The sequence below is a fragment of the Xenopus laevis genome, chromosome 3L (genome assembly GCF_017654675.1).
Source record: "Xenopus laevis strain J_2021 chromosome 3L, Xenopus_laevis_v10.1, whole genome shotgun sequence".
Classification (NCBI taxonomy): domain Eukaryota; kingdom Metazoa; phylum Chordata; class Amphibia; order Anura; family Pipidae; genus Xenopus; species Xenopus laevis.
This window is the reverse complement of record NC_054375.1, coordinates 95,672,937-95,688,299: the sequence shown is the minus strand read 5'-3', so window position 1 is coordinate 95,688,299 and position 15,363 is coordinate 95,672,937. Positions and strand designations below refer to the sequence as shown.

The window sequence follows — 15,363 nt, the reverse complement described above, 5'->3', positions numbered from 1 at the left end:
TAGGGAAAAGCTGGCAGGATTCAATCTTGGCTTCAAATCTTGGCTACAATTCAACTGTGAATAAGATGGATAGAAGGCATCCCAGGTGTACAGTGATACCAAGATGTTCCCTCATCAATACACCAGAGTAAGTCACAATCTAATCCTGCAGGTTTCCATCTCATGCTCTGAACAATTCCCCAACTTCCAGTTGCCCTCCTGCCACAGGTTTCCCCAGGCTCAATCACCAGCCCCACTATAGCTTGCCAGGAATACAGTTTATTCCTGATGTAGCACACCAACCTTAGTGTAGAATCATGTCTCCCCCTCCCCCCCAGAGTTTTAAAGGACCCACATGTACACCTGTAATACTCGTAGGGCTTGGTCCCTTTCTTGCAAATTCCAAAATGCTCCCCAGCATATGATTACCACAGGAGTTCCATTTCTCGCAGCCCAGACCCCATTATTATAGGAGTAGTCATTTCTGCAGCAGGTACAAGTCTGCAGGCCTGCTGTTGTTTGGAAGTTAAATCGGGCTACAGCAGCATAGTCAACTAACGACTTACTAGTGGGTCAAAAAGGGCCAATGAGGCGTAAGGAGTTATTTTGTCACCTGGAAGCTTTGTGAAAACATTTTGATATCGCTACTGCAGCTGGGAAACAGTAGAATCTTCAACAAAGTTGTCTTTTCTAGGAATATAAGTCGACACGGGAGCTGGGGTATGCAGGTTACCAATTTTGAAATGTTGAAAAGCATAGGGCTCTAATTAGGGGCATATGGCCTAAATAGAAAGTAACTTTGTCCGAGTTGTAGGCACCCTGGGGGCATCCTCCGTTTTGCTGGCAGAGTGATACCCATGGGGTAGAATATTTAATAGAAGATTGGCAAATTGTCAAAAGCAAATACACCTCAACAAAATAATAGCACAGGCAGCTAAGGCAGATTTGTACATATAGGATAGGTTTCTAAAGGATTTAAATGGCTAGAATTTGGTCTCAGCCAGCACAATCCAACCAAGTGTTGAAGCCATTTGTCATTACTTTGGTTTTGGGGCATATTTCTAGGACAAATGTGTGCTTAGGAATGGCTAGCACAATAGCATAATGGAGGCTTATTTAGACGACAAATATGAGAGTAGTGCAGGCATTATGCAATTGATCAGCATCTTCAGCCCTAGTAATATATTCATTTAGGCAACTTGTAAAGATCTGTTTAGAAAACAACAAAATCTTTAGAGTCGCCCACATACTCATTGTCTAGATTTGATGTTACAGGTTTTTTCACTGTGGAACTGTAAGCACAGAAACAGTGGTGTCCATTTCCAATACAGTTGTGCATTTGGGCCATGCAACTGATTAGGAGCTTGGTTTCCAAAACAATATGGCAAGTATATTACAGAGCTTGGAAGCAATGGTTGTGGTTTAAAGGGGTGGTTCATCTTTAAGTTAACTTTTATTATGCTATAGAATGGGCAATTCTAAGCAACTTCTCAATTGGTCTTCATTATTTATTTTTTTTTTTTTATAGTTTTTGTTAATTATTAGCCTTCTGATTCGTTCCAGCTTTCAAATGGGGGGTCACTGACCCCATCTAATAACAAATGCACTGTAAGGCTACAAATGTAGTATTGCTGATTTTTTATTACTATTACTAGAAGATGTACAGCCAAAGAAAGAACAGTGATAATGAAATAGATTAGTTTGAGTTTGATTTCCTTGCACTAAGATATGACTTCATGGGATCCTTCTCCCATACAGGTAATACAGACAATTTACTGTGAGTTGCTTCCTCAATGGGCCAGCCCCAGGCCTCAAAGAATGGAACAAGATTGGTTTGCACAGCTTCAGAGAACTTCTCCGCCCACAGGTTCATCTTGGATTTGTTTTCATTTCTGATGCCCGACATGCTCTGGTAATCTTTGAATAGCTGCTTGAATGGTTCCCAGCCAAAGCCTTCTTGCAACTGTAACAGATAGGCACATGAGTTATTCTTAGTTGATACCCTGCATCATGTCTACACATATCCAGTTATTAATATAAAACTGAGAGATCAAAAATAGAAGTGGTGTGTGTTTTAAAGAAAGCAAGGAAAGCCCAAAACTGGTTACATGATTTTCCTGTTTAATTGGGCTGAGGGTTAATCAGTCAGCTCTCGGACGTGATTAAATGGCCTCATTGCTGTCCATTGTTGGCATTGATATTTTTGTTTTTGATAAAGCCTAAATATGCTACTATAGAAAATGTTCTGCACAAGGGGTTAAGGTTCAACCTCTGATTAGCACCAAACATTTCACTATATTGCCTCCAATTTTAGGGCTTTTGCATAAACGAGCCCTAACTCTTTTAATGTAGTTCTTAGAAAAAAGAACTGCAACCATAAAAGGTAAACAATGTTAACCTTAATCAATATTTCCATAAATAAGAATGTGGTGGCGATAAGGGTAGAACTGTTGCATGGTGTCGCAACGTTGATCCGACGCGACACGACTGTCGGATGCAGACGCAGTGTGCAGCATCTGCATCCGACAGACACGTCTCGTTGGATCAACGCTGCGACACCATGCAAAATTTCTATTTCAGTCGCATACGACTTGACACCTGCGGTTTGGCGCAGTGCGGCAGAATTGCGTGGAAAACGGTTGTCTAATTCTACCCTAAGTAAGATAGAGAAACAAAGAGGCGGCACCCCAGATAAAATAAATAAGGAATTTATTCCAACATGAGCTGGATCCACATCGCCTAATTCTACCCTAAGGGCCATATCTATATAAAAGAAAAAAAATTCCCCCTCCCCCACTACTGCAGGAGATTTACTGCATAAATCCAGTGGCAGAACTGGGAGGATTCTCTCATAATTTAAACTAAGGTTCCTGATGTAACTTGTAGACGCTTCCTCTTTTCTATACAGTGTAAAGAACTGAATATTCGCAGACTCAAACAAAAATGGATGCCAAAAAGGAGTGAAAATAACTCTAGAAACAAATCAACAAACTGCACAAACCGAAAAAGGTACAAGTTCAGCCCCTCAAATAAGCAACCATCATTGCTGTTTCATATTAATTCATGTTTTCTATTAACATATTCATAATGTGCAGGCATTTTCTGCAGTGTTGTATAATATTTCAGATTGCTTTCAATATTATTAGAAATATAGGTTTGAGAGAGGAAATATTGCAAATTTCTGTCAGCACTTTTCTAAGATACAGTGTATATTAAGGATTATGCTAGAGTGATAGTAGTAAATCAGCAAAGTGCCTTGCACATCTTCCCATTCGCTGAAATATCTGCAGGCAGCAGTGTTCATCATGGCTGACTCAGCTTGGAGGACTAGGCTCAGTAACCACCAACTGTAATAATTGCGTTGGCATAATATATGTCTTAAAAAACTCATCCTTGAATATCTGGGTACAGCACCATGCCCTTACAAATAGTTACATAGTTACATAGTTAAATTGGGTTGAAAAAGACAAAGTCCATCAAGTTCAACCCCTCCAAATGAAAACCCAGCATCCATACACACACCCCTCCCTACTTTTAATTAAATTCTATATACCCATACCTATATTAACTATAGAGTTTAGTATCACAATAGCCTTTGATATTATGTCTGTCCAAAAAATCATCCAAGCCATTCTTAAAGGCATTAACTGAATCAGCCATCACAACATCACCCGGCAGTGCATTCCACAACCTCACTGTCCTGACTGTGAAGAACCCCCTACGTTGCTTCAAATGAAAGTTCTTTTCTTCTAGTCTAAAGGGGTGGCCTCTGGTACGGTGATCCACTTTATGGGTAAAAAGGTCCCCTGCCATTTGTCTATAATGTCCTCTAATGTACTTGTAAAGTGTAATCATGTCCCCTCGCAAGCGCCTTTTTTCCAGAGAAAACAACCCCAACCTTGACAGTCTACCCTCATAATTTAAGTCTTCCGTCCCTCTAAACAATTTAGTTGCACGTCTCTGCACTCTCTCCAGCTCATTTATATCCCTCTTAAGGACTGGAGTCCAAAACTGAACTGCATACTCCAGATGAGGCCTTACCAGGGACCTATAAAGAGGCATAATTATGTTTTCATCCCTTGAGTTAATGCCCTTTTTTATGCAAGACAGAACTTTATTTGCTTTAGTAGCCACAGAATGACACTGCCCAGAATTAGACAACTTGTTATCTACAAAGACCCCTAGATCCTTTTCATTTAAGGAAACTCCCAACACATTGCCATTTAGTGTATAACTTGCATTTATATTATTTTTGCCAAAGTGCATAACCTTGCATTTATCAACGTTGAAAATAAGCCAGATCTATTCTGTGTTAAGCCCACTGTAACTTTACAGTATATCTTTTATTTCAGTAATGGATATGGGTGTGGATGTTTTTAGCTTGTTAAATTAATTTTAGAACTCTGTTTTGTTTTAAGATCCTAGAGTTACCTGTAGATAGGTCTCCAATGCTGTCCATACATTCCATTGTTCTATGTTGGATCCGTTCCTCAAATATTCCTGTATATGATTGGCCCTGGTTTCTGCCTGTAGACAACAATGTGCTTGACTCCGTGGTATTCCCAGAACTGTTTCATGCACATACACGGACCAAAGGTTACATGTTGCCTCTGTTGTGTGTGGTGGAAGCTCCCAGTTTGTTTTCTGCTGATTATGTCCTAGTTCATGTATTGGTCCCCAGATTCCTCCTGTCTGCATAATGTTTAAGTCAGTCAGTTCTTTAGCTGATTCCAAATGGCACATGATGGGGTATCCAGCATGCATCCAACCTATTTATAAGAGTAAATCCCTGTTATACAACAAAACCGTGCCTAAAGCAGCAAAATCATTATTCGTTGCAGAGGGCATAACATGATACATGTACTTTTATATAGGGATGCACCGAATCCACTATTTTGGATTCGGCCAAACCCCTGAATCCTTCGTGAAAGATTCGGCCGAAAACCGAACCCTAATTTGCATATGCAAATTAGGGGTAGGAAGGTGAAAATATTCTTTACTTATCGTTTTGTAACAAAAAGTAACGCAATTTCCCTCCCTGCCCTAATTTACATATGCAAATTAGGATTCGGATTCCGTTCGGCCAGGCAGAAGGATTCGGCCGAATCAGAATCCTGCTGAAAAAGGCAGAATCCCGAACCGCATCCTGGATTCGGTGCATCCCTACTTTTATATGTATATAAATGTATACTGTATATATTGTGTATATATGATGTATACTCTAACCATTTTATACTTGTTCATATAATTTCAGAAAGTTGCCAGTTTTTTAGGCCTTTCCATGGTAAATACAGGGTATGATCAAAAAGCCATTGCTGATTTTACTGTTTCCAGCAAAAAAGTCAAGTGTGTAAACTGTGAAACAGTAATAGAAGCAACTGCAGGATGAAAACATTATTTAATCTAGTACAGCAAATGTATAAACTGCTTTCCAAATTTACTCAACAAAGATTAAAGTTCTTAAAGAAATTTGAGTTGCTGCCTATAAGATTTAAAGGGGTGGGTCACCTTTAAGATAACTTTTAGTATTTTATAGAATGGCCAATTCCAAGCAACTTTTCTATTGATCGTCATTATTTATGTTTTTGTTTTGCCTTTTTCTTTTGACACTTTTCAGCTTTCAAATGGAGGTCACTGACCCCATCAAAAACAAATGTATTGTTTGTTAATAATTATATTCCAGTCTCTTATTCAAATCATTGGATTGTTGCTAGGGTAATTTGAGCCCTAGCAACTAGATGAATGAAATTGCAAACTGGAGAGCAGTGTCTCAAAATATTAATCTCTACATCACACTAAAAGTTCATCTAAAGGTGAATAACTCCTTAAAGGAAATGCAAACTTACCAAATAGAAATAAGCAGGTCAGATTTTTTTCAACCTAAACCCAACCCTAAACCAAAACCACACACATCATCAAAGGGGTGGGTCCTGCTTGAAGTTTGACCCACCACCTGCCCAAACCCACACATGATGCTCACCTTCTGTTCTTGAACTCACCAAACCTGGTTCATAGTCCAACATAATAATATCTTTAATACATGCAGCAGGTCCGGACTGAGAATTTAAATAGGCCCTAGCATTTCAGATACACAGAGGCCCAATCAGCCCACATAGAGGCCCACACAGCCCCCACCAGCCCACTAAATACTGACTTTCTATGGGACCTTATAGCAGCCCCTCTGGCATTTGCCAGAACCCACAAATTGCCAGTCCAGGCCTGACATGTAGACCTACCATTAGAAACTTTGGGGTTGTGTTCTAAAGCCCCAAACCTACAGCTAGCGGGATTGGATTAAACCAAAAATTAAGCAGGCACTCCAAAAATCAAGCATTACAGGTAAGGCTTCTTATGGACGTGTAAACTTATTTTAACTTCACTTCACCTGTAAAGTTGGGTGCCTGCTTGTTTTCTGCTATTGATTCATACTTCACCACCAGAGTATGCAACAGCATGCCAATGTGTTATAACAATGTGTAGCTACAAGGGTACCAGTATGAACACATATGGAAAAGGAGCAATTGTAGCTTTCCTTGTCCTTTATTACTGAGTGCTTAAACTGTGCATTTTGCCTAAACACAAAATAAAAGCATCATCCCAGCAGACATAAGCACAACATACAGTATGTAAGTACTTACCTGCTGAGATCTGTACATCTGCAACAAATCGCTCAGGACGTGGCAATTTCTTTGGTATGGCGGCAAGCTCAGTAATAGCAACCATTATCTTGTCCCAAAGAGACAGCAGGGCTTCTGGATCACTTAGTGAGCGAATAGCATCAGAGGGTACAGTCAAGATAATGTTTTCTGTAATCAGCTCAGCCCACGGAGCAGGCAAATTGCGAATTGATTGTATCCATGTGTCAAGACTGGTCTTGCCTATAGGGTAAAAGGGCAATCTTAACATCAAACAAGTTGTAGGCACACTAAATAAGATTTAAGAGCCTCTACAACATGCAACATTTTCTTAGTGTGCTTAATGCAACTAAATTGTTCGTATGGTATGGCATTGTACAGAAAATCATTTTACCTAACGTCTGAGAGGGATATGGGATGTGGGAACTGACTCTGCCCCTGCTGCTATTAGGTAAAGGGACCCAAAGTATACTGTAGTTTATCCAATCCTGATACTTGATTGGTCCCTAGATATCTCCATCTATTTGTACCTGTGTACTTTGTACTTGGGAAAGGCCATCGAATTGGAATAAGTTATAGATTTTCAGATGTGCTGTGAAAAAAACCCCTAAGGGCAGAGACACACGCTGCTTTTTCGGGAGATTAGTAGCCCAACAACAAATCACTTCTTCTTCTAGCGACTAATCTCCCAGAAAAGCCTTCCCGCCAGCTAGAATCGAAATCACCGGCGGGATGGCACTCGAATCACTTCGGCTTTCCGAAGTCACCCGATGTTTCCTCATGAGTGCCATCCTGGGAGTTGTAGTTCTGCAGAGAAAGGATTTCTGAGTGCTCGCGCTAGAGACAGTGCTGGGAGCTGTGCTGTAAGGAATAAAGGGGGTTTATCATGCTCACGCTATGGACAGTGCTGGGAGCAATACCCTGAAGATAAAGCAATCTGCAGGTGTTTGGTTAAAAAGACTTCATCACTGTGGATGCCTGTTCCAGCTCTGTGTGAGCCTACCCATCTGTGTGAATCCCAAGGGTGAGTTGTGCCTGAGGGAGGGTAGAAAAAGAAAAGGATCCAGCGGGTCTCCTGTTGTGATACAGGCTTTTTGTGTGCCTGCCACATGGGAGCAAATACCTTGTCCAACGGGAAAAGTATTTGGGCAGGTAGCGCTACCTGGGGACACTGGTACTCTTTGGGGAAAAGGGACGGAGACTCTTGAGACTCTCTGCCAAAGGGAGTAGTGTGGGTCTTTGCCTGGCAAGGAGGTGCCAGAATTCACTGCCACAGGTTCCCAGGGTAGTAGGTCATTTATGTTGAAATAAATGAAGATTTACTTTTCCTTTAAATCTTGCAAAAAGTTATATTTGTTACATAATAAAGTGTGTGTTGAATGTTTTCCTAATGGGGCCACCCGCAGGTGTATTCCCAGATCCCATTAGGTGGAGAGGAACTTCCCAGTACCCTTTTACTTTGCAAAGGGGACTCAGGATCTGCATTGTAAGTTGGTAAGAAAGTACAAACTTGGCACCAGGGGGGTTGCCAAGAGGGTGTTACAGCTTAATATGAAGAAGCTCATATTGTGTAAATAACTTACTAAATACATTTAACTAAAACAAACACAGGTTTCTATAACAAGTGGGGTATTGCATAACCAACAGAAAAGGCTCATGTACATTAAAGCTAACTATGCTAAAAACCCTAATAGTCTTTTTGTGAGCCTCGTCTAGAACTCCTATCAAAAAGTGTTGGTTTCTAATCACTAAATTGTGGAACAGACCAGTTGCAGGGCTATCCTACTGATTCAAGCTAATTACAAATGTAACCACTACTAAGCAAAAACCTTTACTCTCTTATATTGTGTTTTATATATAGTAAAACTGTATACTTTTTACATAACCCCAACATTATACAGGCAAATCAGGGATACAGTATTTACTTACCTTTTATATAGATCGGAGCTGGTTCTGCTTCATACACCTTAACTGGGATTATACCCAAGTTGCTGTTAGCTTTCACAGTGATGTATACAAGTCCTCCCCAGAAACAGGACACTGAAACCCTCTGGCTATCAACATGGAATCTACGTACAACAACAGGGGCACGACAATACTTATCTGCAGAGCTCAAATCGTCTGACTGACAGCCAACCTGTACCTGTTATTAACGGCAAACACAGAGTTAAAAGTGTGTGTGTGCTTTTGTGTAAATTATGATAATTCATTGTACCTGTAGTACTATGCTTCATAAAATATTATATTTATATATTTATTTATTTTTTATACCCTACATTTACCCACAGTTTATCTTTCATAAGAGATTCTTATATGCAGAAATACACAGAGCTTCCTGGTTCCTTCCATCGCGGGGCCCGCGAATGTGCCTTAAACAGAGAAATCTGTGGCAGTCGGGAGCTTTAATTCGATTTTAACTGTAGTGAGCAAGCCGGGCCATTTTAAGTGAGATGAAAATCCCACCGGGCACTGTCATCAGTTCCTTAATGATACTGCCCTCTACAGGGTTGCCACTTTTCACACTTTGATAAACGAATAAATTTATGAATGTTCACTGGGCGAAACGCAATGAACGTTCACCAGCGACAAGGTAATTTGCTAGTGAAGTGTGTTGCTTGTCTTTTAGTATAGGCGATGTTGTTGCGAAATGTCTTTTTAGCGACAAATAAAAATATAAAATGGAAGTAAAGTGCAAAAAAAAGGACCACTCTGAGTAAGTTTACATCAGTTTTTTCAGGGGTTTAAGTCAGCCTTTAGCCTCCATGAACAAAAGAAATCACTCTCTGCCTATGAGTAATACCATTATAAAGATAAGTTACAGATAAAATACAGATACAGCATCTCATATCTAAGTCATATGTTTGATGCTAATATCCCACGTATGTCATTGGTGTTTATTTGCCAGCGTTATTGCCCATTACAATGGTATGGTGCAATTCTGGGTGAGCACTTATATACTACCCACACTGTTTTTAATTTTATTGCTTACTGGCTGTGAGCAATGTTTTCATATCATTGAAACTATTAAGTCATTTAAACAATATGCTGCTTTATTTACATGACATAGGTTTGCCAGCAGTATTTCAACACTTCAGATAATTGAGATATTTAGTAAACATCTGATGTTGCCGCAGGCCCTTTGACTTCCGTGGCGGGGTAATGACATGGTGATCAGTGATTAGCCTAATTTGGAAAACTAGACAGACCGTTTTAACCCGGGCAGCCCTCCTGAAAAACAGGCTGTCTGGGTCAAAACTGAACAGGTGTCTTTAATGGCTCAAAAGTCTGTAAGATTCTAAGTAAAAACATATTTCTATCATAAAGTGATTTTAAGCCCCATAGCATTATCTCTCTATTACTTAGTTACCTGGAGACCTTGGTGCACAGCCGAGGCAGGGAACTCAAGAACTGCTGTCTTTCTGGGAGCCAAGTACAGACCAGTGCTTCTCCAGGCATTATTACCTAGCACATAAAACATCATACAACATTACAACACAGAGAAAAAATCATACTTCAGTGTGCTCCATATACAGAATAGGTAGCAATAATATGTATGTAACAGCTCTTCCAGCATAAGGAGTTTTTTGTGGTTATTCATAATATAATTGCACCATTAAGGCAAATGGAAGGCAATTTGGTAAAGAAAAATGACTGTTACCACCAGAGAGTGGGCTCTATTAGCTTGCACCTTTGGTGGATCAAATTATTTTATCGTAATAGGTGCTTAAAATCATTTGGCTGTAGTTCCTCTTTAAGGTGGTATGGTGCGACTCACTGGACAATACATTACCTGGGTTTGTGCCATCAATCTCAACAGTGATTGAAGGTTCCTTTTCCAGAATATGTGATTCATCACACACATTAAAGCATTCCTGAGCCAAACACAAGATAAATGCTTCTTTTGAGCAGCTGCTCACAGGACACTGCTTAGTGACATTGGGGATTTCACATATCTGCATCATCTCTACAAACTGACTCTGGATGGAGCTGATGATAGGATTGGCTGGTAGCCTCATAAAAGCAGTGACATCCTGCCTGAGCTTGTTCATCCAAATACTCAAGGGAGGTTTCACTTCTGCACCACTTCTCAGTTCAGCCTGCAAATTACAAAGTCCTCTGCGGAAGTGATACTGTTGACTGGACTCATCCGGATTGATTGCATTATAATTGCCCCCAGGAATGGTTCTATCCAGAATGCTAATGCCAAACTTGTTTAGTATCTTGTTTCCTGGGTATTGGATAAGGACATCCAAGTCTGAATTCTGAGAGGACCAATACCATGCATGGCCAGCAATTAAAAGTCCTCCTCCCTCTGCAACAAACTCATGGATTGCTTTTGCTTCCGCATCACTGTAGGACGTGCAGCAGTAAACACTTAGATCAGGGTCTAAGCTGGATATATTACATGGGATGTTTTCCTTCTGCAAAAGCTCAGCAAATTGTCTCAGGCCCTTGTGAACACCAATTCTTCTGTTCTGATTTATATCTAGCCAAGATATGGCATTTAGCATTATGGTTTTCAGCTCTGATTTGGATAGGTAACCTTCATGTGTTGCTACAACCACACGCCCTTTGCCATAATATGTAGCACCAAGAAAACATTGCTTGTTTTCACTAAGCCCAACTGGAAATGACAAAGTACCATGCAAAAGAAGATCTGAAGGAATACTTGACCCACTGATGTCCAGTTGAGACATGCCTTTTAGAAGGTACTTCTGGTCGAGTGAGAAGTCAAAACTGCACAAGACAAAGAATGCTGAGGTATTAAAAATCATAAGAATCACTCTTTGTCAAAAATTGTCAAAAACACATCAATAAATATTGCTCTTTTGCCTTGGCCTGTGTATCACTCACTGATCATCTGACTAAAAAAAATGAAGGGTGGGAGCAGTGTGGGAGCGAAAGACATAGGTCTGTCCATTGGCTGATGTAACCTAGCATGTATGTATGTCCATGGTTTAATGTTACCCAGGCCCGGATTTTCATCTTGGGAGCCCCTAGGCTGCAGGGTCCTTCACGAACACCCCCCCCCCGTGAATGCACGCATTCATGCCCCAGAGCACTGGGGCAGACATTAATCAAATTTTGCAAATATCCCTGTGCTTTGTTTCAGTTGGTAGAGACCTGCAGAATGCTCATAAGCTCCCTGTACTAGGTTGTGCACCATTCAAGAGGGGCGTGCAGTGGGATGCACTTAGGCATCCCCTCTCACTTCCTACCTGCCCTGTACCTTGTGCGTCATTTAGAGGCACAAGGTATGGATCGGCAGGCCTGTCCTTACTGCATAAGGACTGGGCTGTGCTGCGCGTCCTGGTGCTACTCTCTGTACAGTATTATATTTTTATCTGGTGTCCTGGGGGGAAATGAGACAGTAATAAGCACTATGAGGAGTGCTCTTGCACACCTTAGCCTCGAGTCTCACAGCAAAGGGTGAAGGTATGGGGTCTAATTATCTACTTTGCAAGGACCAAACATGGAGTAGCATTGATTTCCCTGATTGCAATGTTGCAATGTTTAAGTCAAAAAATAATAAAAAACAGAGTTGCTGTGATGAAAACAACTGAAAAATGTATGTTCACAAGTCCTTTCCATTGCACTCATGTTGAGCAAGTGTGTATACTGCCCTTTTTAATTTCATGAAAAGTCTTCACCTTTGATTGAACCTAATCTACTTTTAAGTGGTCTTTGTTATTTATGTTTCCTGCTACATAGTCTGGACTGAACCAAACCCAAAATTCAATTAACCCAGCCCTGCCTTCTAGGAATGTATTGGGGGAGGAAGGTTGAACTTCCCTAATGATTTTCTAGAAGTGCCTAGCTACACTTCTCAACATTTTGTTGGGTACACTTTACCTTATAAAAATAATTTGAATGTCCATTTCTTACTGATGTTTAATCTTTGCTAAGGAAAAACATACCAAATTATGAGTAGACTGACTTCTGTGATGTTTATTGAATACTACTAATTTAATTTGCCATACATAAATATTGCAATGTTAAATACATACCTACACACACACACACACACTTACCTTGTGTAAATTGGAGCCTGTGGTATATTTTCCATAACACATATATTTCCTTTTTCTCCATAGTCACTGGTGAAGTGCACCCCAGAAACAGATATTATTTTGTTTCCTGGAAAATGGTGCAGCACATTTTCCTGCTTGTGGCTGTAGGACCAGTGCCAAGCCTGAGCCCCGATCAGCAGGCCTCCCCCTTCTCGTACAAATGAAATGATCTGCTTATCCTGGCTATCATCATATCCGATTGTACAGAACACTCCCAGGCCCTCAATCAGGGTAGAAGTGTTTTGGACTTTGGATCCATTGGCAGAAAGATTATCTGTTAGGAGATTTAATCCTTTGTGTACCCCAATGTTGGCTTCTGAATTTGGACTCAACCAAGATACAGCATTTTTCAAAAAGTCCATAAATGCATTTGTGTTTAGATAACTCTCATGGGCCATAACCACTACTTTTCCTTTTCCATAGCGAGAAGCAGCAATGAGTACATCTTTTCTTGGAGTTACCAGCACAGGGAATGCAGTGTCTCCTGTTAGCAGCAGCTTGCAGGGAACAGCATCCCCAGAGAAATCTAGAGAACCAATACCATGGACCAGAGACCGGTAGTCTTCGAGAACCTTCATATTTCCTATGAGGGAACACACGGATAAAACTCATAATCAGAAAAAGGCAGACAGACTGTATTGATGTTTTGTAACATATAGCATATGAGATTGCAAGAGGATATATTCCTATTAATTCAGCTTTAACCAATCCAAAAGACACCCACCAAGCCCACTGCCAACTCAACCTCTTATCGACTTCTGCTATTTGTTGTTAATAAACGATACCCTATTTTCATCATGTGGTCTTACCAAATACTTAAACAAATTTTGTGTGTATAACACTATAGTTTTATCTCCTGCTGCTCTGCAGGTAGAGCACGTTTACATGAGACTCTCTGGCTACTTTGGGGGTTCACAGGAATATTGAAGGTAAAGGATGTTCACAAAGAACTGTAACACACACTTAACTAATAATTTTTGGTGTCAGTGGTAAAAAAAAGTTTATTGTTGAATGGCAGTCTCAGTACACCAAATGTAAATAGATGATGGGCTTTTTATTAAAAAGTTCAGCACATCACATAAATGCAGTTCATTTAACATATCTCACTCCAGGTGTACTGCCCCAGCATACCAATGTCTCAGTGTTGCCTCATAGGGATTTCACACTACCCTGGGACCAACCAGCAGAAGTTTCATTAACAAATTATATTATGAGATGTGGTCATCCACATGGCATATGCCACCTTGTGAGAATAAAATGTGGTGCATAAAATGTTCAGTTAGACAGTCCAACAGGATGGTATGTTGAAATGGACCCAAAGGTGACATACATTGCAAGATGTTTCTTCAGTATGATAGAAATTGGTGAAACTAAAGGAATTTCTGTGCTTTTTGCTGCCAAAGTCTGCCGACCCAGTACCACCCCTTCCGCTATTCTGCCGCTTGGAAGGAAACTAGCTTCTTATTTCAGAGATATTACCTGTGCCACATGCTACTTTAGGGAGGCAGAGGGAGTTTGAGGATATCTATGTATGACTAAGAGACTGGCATAGGGAGGTAGGTTTTTAGAGAAGTGGGCTGATTTTTTTCATCAATTACAGGTTCATTGCTAAGAATGGGCTGTTCCTCAATGATGACAACACAGCTGTTTTGGGGGACAGTTTGGAGGCATTGGAGGGGTGGAAGCAGTAAGAAATATTTTAGTTAGATAAGGATCTGGGGAAATGGGAATGAGAGGACAAGAATTTACATTGCAAACTGGAGAGCTGATGAATAAAAATCTAGATAAATCAAAATTCACAAATAATAAAAAATTAACAACTCATTTAATATTGATAACAAACGTCAACCTGTTTCTGTAACATGTTGATACAGAGAGTAGTTAGCAGGACAAAGTAGAGAGAATTGCAAACAGTTAATAATGATAGGAGTAAGCTTTGTGACAAGAAATTATGATATAAACCTCAACATAAAAGCCCATAAATGAATAAGGCAGAGAGCATTTTGAAGTGGTACTTACAAGTTGGTTGTGCTGATCAAAGTCTAGAAGCAGAGAGAATGCAGTAGCAGTTAGTCTACACTAACCGTTTTGGTACCTGCTCACTCCTTATTTAAGTTTTGTATGTGGGAGGGACTGCAGCTTTTCCACACTAATCCTCGGACACTCATGGAAATTTCTCTGCCTTTGCTGTTCTGCTGCATTCCTGTGTTGTCTCCTCCTCTGCACAAAATAAACAGCAATAGCAGCTGTGAAATATAGTAGCCTGTCCTGTCCTGTCCTGTCAGCAATTATGCTATCAGTTTACTAAGCAGTGATTAAAATTTGCTTAAAATTATTTTATCTCTGCACATAATCTCTGAAATCACAGCTAATTACTATTCAGTGAAATGTTTTAACATTAAAAATCAGTGCCAGACACATATTAAGGCCATAATAGGTGCCAACGTGGTCCTCCAGACCAAGTCAGTAGTTATTGGCCCATGTACTAGGGAAACTGTAGCCAACCCATATCTAGACACAAATTCTCTATGTCTTGCCAGCTTCGGCTACTCATATAGTAATCACCTACTCGTTGTTTTTCCAGGGTGCTTTTTGTACCAGATCTGAGTGTCAGGTAGTGAACTTCAGGTACAATTAATTTGTGGTAACAAACAGTTTCCTTAGGAAATGTTTGTCCA

The 15,363-nt window shown here is 40.3% G+C and overlaps 1 protein-coding gene across 1 annotated transcript; it reads right to left on the bottom strand.

Moving 5' to 3' along the window:
* Positions 1-1,602: 1,602 nt before the first annotated feature.
* Positions 1,603-14,739, bottom strand: tcaf1.L (TRPM8 channel associated factor 1 L homeolog). The gene is made up of 8 exons (NM_001094696.1): positions 14,705-14,739; positions 12,647-13,268; positions 10,405-11,351; positions 9,982-10,076; positions 8,544-8,757; positions 6,618-6,857; positions 4,411-4,748; positions 1,603-1,942 (listed from the first exon to the last, which is right to left on the bottom strand). The coding sequence occupies exons 2-8, from the start codon at positions 13,261-13,263 to the stop codon at positions 1,676-1,678; spliced, it is 2,718 nt and encodes a 905-aa protein (NP_001088165.1). The 5' UTR covers positions 13,264-13,268; positions 14,705-14,739; the 3' UTR covers positions 1,603-1,675.
* Between the last annotated feature and the right edge of the window lie 624 nt (positions 14,740-15,363).

Coding starts and splice junctions, on each gene's coding strand:
- tcaf1.L (NM_001094696.1), bottom strand. CDS start 13,263: ATGAAGGTTCTCGAAGACTACCGGTCTCTGGTCCATGGTATTGGTTCT. Junction 4,749..6,617: donor AGATGTACAGATCTCAGCAG/GTAAGTACTTAC, acceptor TCTTATAAATAG/GTTGGATGCATGCTGGATAC. Junction 1,943..4,410: donor CATTGGAGACCTATCTACAG/GTAACTCTAGGA, acceptor TATCTGTTACAG/TTGCAAGAAGGCTTTGGCTG.